We start from the raw sequence: 6007 nt of genomic DNA, 5'->3' as shown, positions 1-6007 counted from the left end.
ATGGGGGATGGGTATTTCTGATAGGGGCTGGGTGCTCCCGATGGGGGATGGGTGTTTCTGATGGGGAGTGCATGCTCCCAATGGGGGCTTGGTGTTCCCGATGGGGGCTGTGTACTCCTGATGGGGGCTGGGTGTTTCCGATGGGGCTGCGTGCTCCCGATGGGGGCTGGGTGCTCCCAATGGGGGTGGGTGTTTCCGATGGGGGAATGGGTGTTTCTGATGCAGGCTGGGTCTTTCCAATGGAGGCTGGGTGCTCCCGATGGGGGATGGGTGCTCCTGATGGGGGCTGCGTGCTCCCGATGGGGGATGGGTGATCTCGATAGGGGCTGCGTGCTCCCAATGGGGGTGGGTATTTCTGATGGGGGCTGGGTGCTCCCGATGGGGGCTGCGTGCTCCCGATGGGGATGGGTGCTCCCGATGGGGGCTGGGTATTCCCGATGGGGGCTGGGTGCTCTCAATGGGGCTGCGTGCTCCCGATGGGGGCTGGGTGCTCTCAATGGCACTGCGTGCTCCCGATGGGGGCTGGGTGCTCTCAATGGGGCTGGTTGCTGCTGCGGCTGGCAAACCCTCCAGCCCCCTCCCCCCCTCCACTGACTTGGGGGTGTGCATATCCGAGGCTTTCCACGGGTCCCCAACACAGCCTGGGGTCAGCCAGACCCAGAGAGACCTCCCCAGTCCGGCTCCGGCTGCCCTCCCCCAACCCACCCACCCCCCCCACCCCAGCGTTCCCGGCGGGATGTCAGTGCCTAGTTAAGTCTGTTGAAAAAGAACTCTAAAACCTTGACACAGAGCTAAAGAGCAGCGCTGCGGATAATGACGGCACTTATCCAAGCCTATCACTCCGTGCCTGGGACCCATTTTCGAAAGAAACTCTGGGTCACGGAACGTATTATCAATGCGGGATTGCGCCTCAAATTGCCTTTGCAGCTGACATGCCCCTGGGCGGCCGGGGCGGGCGGGTGGCCCTTACCTCTTCTGCTGGATCTCGGCGTATTCCTTTCGCTTCTGCGCCCGCAGCGCCTCCCTCTCCTGCGACGTGGACTCGTGGCTGTAATACCGCAGCAGGAAAGGCCAGACCTCCCCCCGGATTGACACATCAATGCCGCCGAAGAAAATGGCCTGCAGGAAGCGGCAAAAGTTGGGGAGGGGCCCAAACAGGGCCGCTCAAAGCACCCCCAAATCCCCGGAGATTTGTGTTGTGGTGGCTTTGCGGGGCCTTCCTGACAGCTGATGCCTTGATTCACATCGCTGCAATTTGCACATGTTTGGAGGGGAGAGTGGAGGCCCTCCATTCCCATACAGGAGACAACCAGGCTCATTTCAATGTCAATGCCCACCCTGGTGTGGCGCTCCGACGAACGTATCGTTCTCACGTCGCGGCCTAATCCTGGTTTTGGAAGCGCCGCATTGCGCCGCGAGCTCTTCTATACAGGCTGACGCGGGGTCCCCCAAACCCGCTCCGGAGGGTTTCCTTTTCAGCGCAGCCCCTTTGATTGCTACACGGGCGCGTTCACACAGCCGCTCGCGCCGCGCCTCGGGGCCCCCCCCCCCCCCGGGAGGCGGCCCGGCGGTGCCGCCCGCCTCCCCCCTCCCCGCGGGCCGGCTCACCTTGCGCAGTTTGTACTCCTCCTCCACCTGGCCCAGCTCGTTCAGGTGGTGCAGCCAGGCCGCCACGTCCAGCCTCTTGTACACGCCCTCCTCGGGGTGCGTCTCCGAGGAGGGCAGCTTGGGGCGGCGGATGGAGAACTGTATGCACGTCTTTTCGTCGGCGACCTGCTGGCCGGGAAGACACCTCGGGGCGATGTGCACCTCACCGGTGCCCGCCCTCCCCAGGGCGCCAAATACCCCCCCCCATCCCCCTCTCTCCTGAAGGGAGGGGGGGCGCTCTCCCCCGCACGCAGACCCCTCATCGGCGAGCGTAATTAGCCGCAATTAAAATGAAAATACCTTCGTCTTAACATCGATCCCTCCCCTCCCCCTCGTCCCCCCCCCCCCGCGGGGCCGCCCAGGCTCCCCGGCCCACTCCCACCGACCGACCGAGACCGCGGCCCCCTCGCCACCGCCCCCACTCTCTCGGCGACCCCGGCCGCAAAAACGGAATTAATGCCTCGTATGGCCCAACTTCCCTCTGCCGGGAGGGCCTGCAATAAATTACATGTGATTGGCCACAGACAAAGGGGCCGCTGTTCCGCGAGCAGGGAGCCCGCCTGTCAGGTTGTCTCCACGGGCAGTCACGAATCCGGGGCAAAACTGCAGCTGACATTTAATTCAAAAATCAAAGGTTGTTCAATGTAGGGGGAAAAAAAAAGCCACGCTAGTGTAATGAGGGAAGCCAGCAGGAGGCTCGGTGGGAAGGAAGGGAATCTGAAAGTCAGCCCCTTTCTAATAAGCACATACAGTATCTTGAACAGATAATTAAAGAGCTCTTATTACATTTGTATGTAGATTGAGCAAAATATGGCAGGAAGCCTTGTCAAAACATGATTTTTCAAGTGCACAGCACTGACTTTACAAGAAGCCCTGGGCACAGGCTTCAAATCCAAAGTTGCTGCCCTATCAGCCGCCCAGCGACCGCGGACAGGCTCGGGTCACACCCCTCCGAGGCCTCCGCGCGGGGAAGTCCCGGACCCTCCCCGCCGTGGGAGGGAAGAGGAGGGGAGGGAGTCTCGGCAGCCGGGCGACTCCCACGGCGGGGCCCTCCGGTCGCCCTCTGGGCTACCTGGTCCTTGAGGTGCGTCTCGGTGCAGTATTTCCACTGCTGAAACACGTCGCACAGCTTGTCCAGGCCGCCGTGGTGGAAGTGGAACACTTTGTACTGGCTCTCCCGGCTGGCGATGACCAGCTGGCCGCTGGTGCAGGCCTCGTCGCTGCGCGGCCGTCGCAGGGGGAGGCAGAAGGGAGCAATGAATATGTAAACGCCGGGTTTTATTTCCAAGTATAATCAGAGGCCCCTATCACTGACCCCCGGGGCAGGAAACAGGAAGGCCCCGCCGAGTCTGGCTGCGGGCCACAGGGGGACAGTTACACCCACACGCGAGCCATCGCCCCCTGGGGTGAGGAGCGCCAGCCAGCCCCTCCTGGGGGGGGCCGGGAAGTAGGACTGTCCTCGCTCCCTGGAGGGCTGCCGGAGCGGCCTTGGGTCCCCGGCCCCAAGCAGTGACACCCCCCCTCTGGCGTCCCCCCTCTCCGGTGTCCCCTCCTCTCTGGTGCCCCCCCTCTCTGGTGCCCCCTCTCCAGGAGATCTAGGGGTGGATGCCATTAGGTGGAATCAGATTTTGAGCCCAGGTGGGACGGCCTGGAGGGCACCCTGGGAGAATCCTCCGGGAAAACTCACTGCACGTCCAACTGGGTGTTCGGCCCAACCCCGGCTGCCCTTCCTTGAGAGGCCAGACTGTGGCTCTGGGTCTGGGACCCCTCCAGCGACACGTGTGCTTGGAGCACAGGTCTTCGGCCGGGGCCAGCGTGGGGCTGGGCCACCCTGCCTTTCGGGAGCGACTGGATGTGGCTGCTAGACAGGACGCTAATAGGGACGGTCCGCCCACCATGAAAACGGGGCGCCTCCTCCAGAAAGCCACGCCCCCTTCCTGCACGCACAGGCGGAGCTGCAAAGCCTCTTGGGGGGATGGAGGGGGTGGGACCCTGAGGGCGCATGGAAGAGTCTGGAAGCCGCCCGGACCCGGTTCCTGGGGGCAACCGTAGCGGGCACCCCTGCCCACAGGCTCAGCGATGTCGGGAAGCGAGCCCCGACTGGACCCGAAGCCCCCGCCCGCTGGGCCCCCTGCAACCCCCGCCAACTTCCGGGAAGCCGCGGAGACAGGCTCTCACCTGAAGAAGAGACGGAGGGAGCGCATGTGCCCCAGGTCCACGCGGAACACGCCGCAGATCTGCTCCAGCGCGCAGGCCCTCTGGGGCTCGTCCCAGCGCGGGGTCTGCAGGAGGCCGTGGCCGTCGGGGAACCGCAGGGGGGTGTCGGCGCCGCAGGGGGAGCTGGGGGAGCGGGTCACGTGAGGGCCACGCGGCTCTGTGTCCCCGCCGTCCCGGGGACAGGGCAGGGAGGGCGTGGGGGACACACTTACACACGGGCCCAGCTCAGACACGCACACAGACACCCGTGAGCCAGCGAGCGCTGGCTCACGAGCGAACAAACGAACGAATGAACGAACGGGTCCCATTACAGTCACACGTGAAATTACATTTCATGTGGAAGGGAAGGCGTTTTTTGATCAAATTGCATCCCACACGGACAGAGGCAGTGAGTGGCCCTAATGACAGATGAGCCCCCCCCACAAGCCTTCCCTGTGTGACCTTGGGCGGGTCACCAAGCCCCTTGGAGCCTTTGTGTGGACATTTGCAAAGTCAGGATAATAACAGGCCTTTGTGCATATGATCAAGGGCTGCAGAGGGCTCGGTGCTGGGCCCCCTGCTGCCTCGTGATCCCTTTGGACGGGGTGGGGCTTCTGTTTGAGTTTCTACCGGTTCACCATTTTCCTGGAAAAATAAAACACTGGTTCTGTTTATGGTTCAGTAAGGAAATTATCAATACCAATAACACAAATAATGCACATTTATTAAACACTCAGTATGGGCCTGGTCCTGTATTAACCACCTCGCGTGGGCACGTATCACATATAATCCTCGCAATAATCCTTTGAAAGGAGCGGTGCCATTCACCCCCATTGTACAGAAGAGGAACTGAGGCCCAGAGAGGTTAAGGGGCTTGCCCAAGGTCACACAGCTGGCAGGCAGTAGAGTTGGTTTTTGGACCCAAGCTTGGAGAGCCAGGTCCTTACGACCATACTTGCTGGCCTCTAAGCTCCAAGTTCAGCAACACAACCCCATTTATTACGGTTTTTTTTTTTAAGTTCATGAATTTGTTTAAAACCCCAGTTGCAAAGCATTTTATTACGTGGATTCGGCCACACCACAGGCTAAGTGCCATCTGTGGAGATTTAACAGTAGCATCTAGCAAAAGCCCACGAAAATGTAACCAGAGTAAAAGCAAGCAGCAGTTCTGGGCCCCCACCCCGGCATCCTACAGAGAGGCGCCAGCAATGGCCTTCTCCAGCTTCCCCGGTTCAGCCCAGAGCATAAAAGTGTCAGAGGCGCTTAATCCCGAGGTGCCCCTTCCTCAAAAAGGCACCAGTTCTCTGCACGAAGCCACAAGGGGTGGTTCACGCACAATCCCTCAGAACTTGGGGCATCCTCAAAGAGAAAAGACCGGCCTTTTAGAACCTTTGCTGCCTCTAGAACATCAGTCGGCCCAGTGTGCGGGAGACGGCGGCTTTTCTGCCCTCCCTGTCTGAGGACGCTGGGCTGAGCCAGGTCCCGCCATTTCTGTGGGGCACCGGGGCACTCCCAGGGGACAGATTCAGATACAAATCAGTAGCTGGCTGGGAAGGTGGGTAGGCGAGCCGAACCTCCGTGGCCACGCGGCAGACCCAAAAAGGCTGAGGGAGTCGCCGCCTTCCAGAGTGGACCCTGACCGGGCTGCACTATACGATCATTGTTTGCGAAACAAGGCAAGTGGCGGGTCTGAAGACAGCCCCCCACCACGCACCTGATGCAGCATCTCGTAATCTGCTTACTGAACAACGAGGCCCCCGCGGCTGGGAGATCACGGGCTCCACGTGCTTCCCAGGCTCGCCTCCAAACCCGGCTGGAGAGGGGCCACCAGAGGGTGGCATTATTTCCAGCCCCCTCCCCCCCCCCCCCCCCCACCGCTCCACATGCACACACGGCGCCACAAACCCACACCCCCTTCCCAGCGCTGCCGCACGCCGTGGGGCAGGCCGAGGCTTCCAGAAAACAGATCCAGGATGGAGACTCACTCGGGCAGAGTCATGGGTGGAAGATTCTCCGGCCAGTGTTGTGGCCAGGAGACATGATTCCCTGCAGGGGAAGGAGCCTGATTCCCTGCAGGGGAAGGAGCCTGATTCCCTGCAGGGGAAGGAGCCCGATTCCCTGCAGGGGAAGGAGCCCGATTCCCTGCAGGGGAAGGAGCCCGATT

The 6007-nt window shown here is 61.5% G+C and overlaps 1 protein-coding gene across 1 annotated transcript in view; it reads right to left on the bottom strand.

The window, feature by feature from the left end:
- The window catches only part of TBC1D16 (TBC1 domain family member 16), a 60174-nt gene that overhangs the window by 10242 nt on the left and 43925 nt on the right, over nt 1-6007 (bottom strand). The window contains exons 3-6 of the mRNA XM_049635550.1: nt 3826-3987; nt 2720-2867; nt 1609-1773; nt 971-1119 (exon numbers count right to left, since the gene is read on the bottom strand). Coding sequence (XP_049491507.1) covers nt 971-1119; nt 1609-1773; nt 2720-2867; nt 3826-3987 — 624 coding nt within the window. The remainder of the gene's footprint in view (nt 1-970; nt 1120-1608; nt 1774-2719; nt 2868-3825; nt 3988-6007) is intronic.

The sequence above is a fragment of the Panthera uncia genome, chromosome E1, assembly GCF_023721935.1.
Source record: "Panthera uncia isolate 11264 chromosome E1, Puncia_PCG_1.0, whole genome shotgun sequence".
Classification (NCBI taxonomy): Eukaryota; Metazoa; Chordata; class Mammalia; order Carnivora; family Felidae; genus Panthera; species Panthera uncia.
This window is presented reverse-complemented; position numbering and strand designations above follow the sequence as displayed.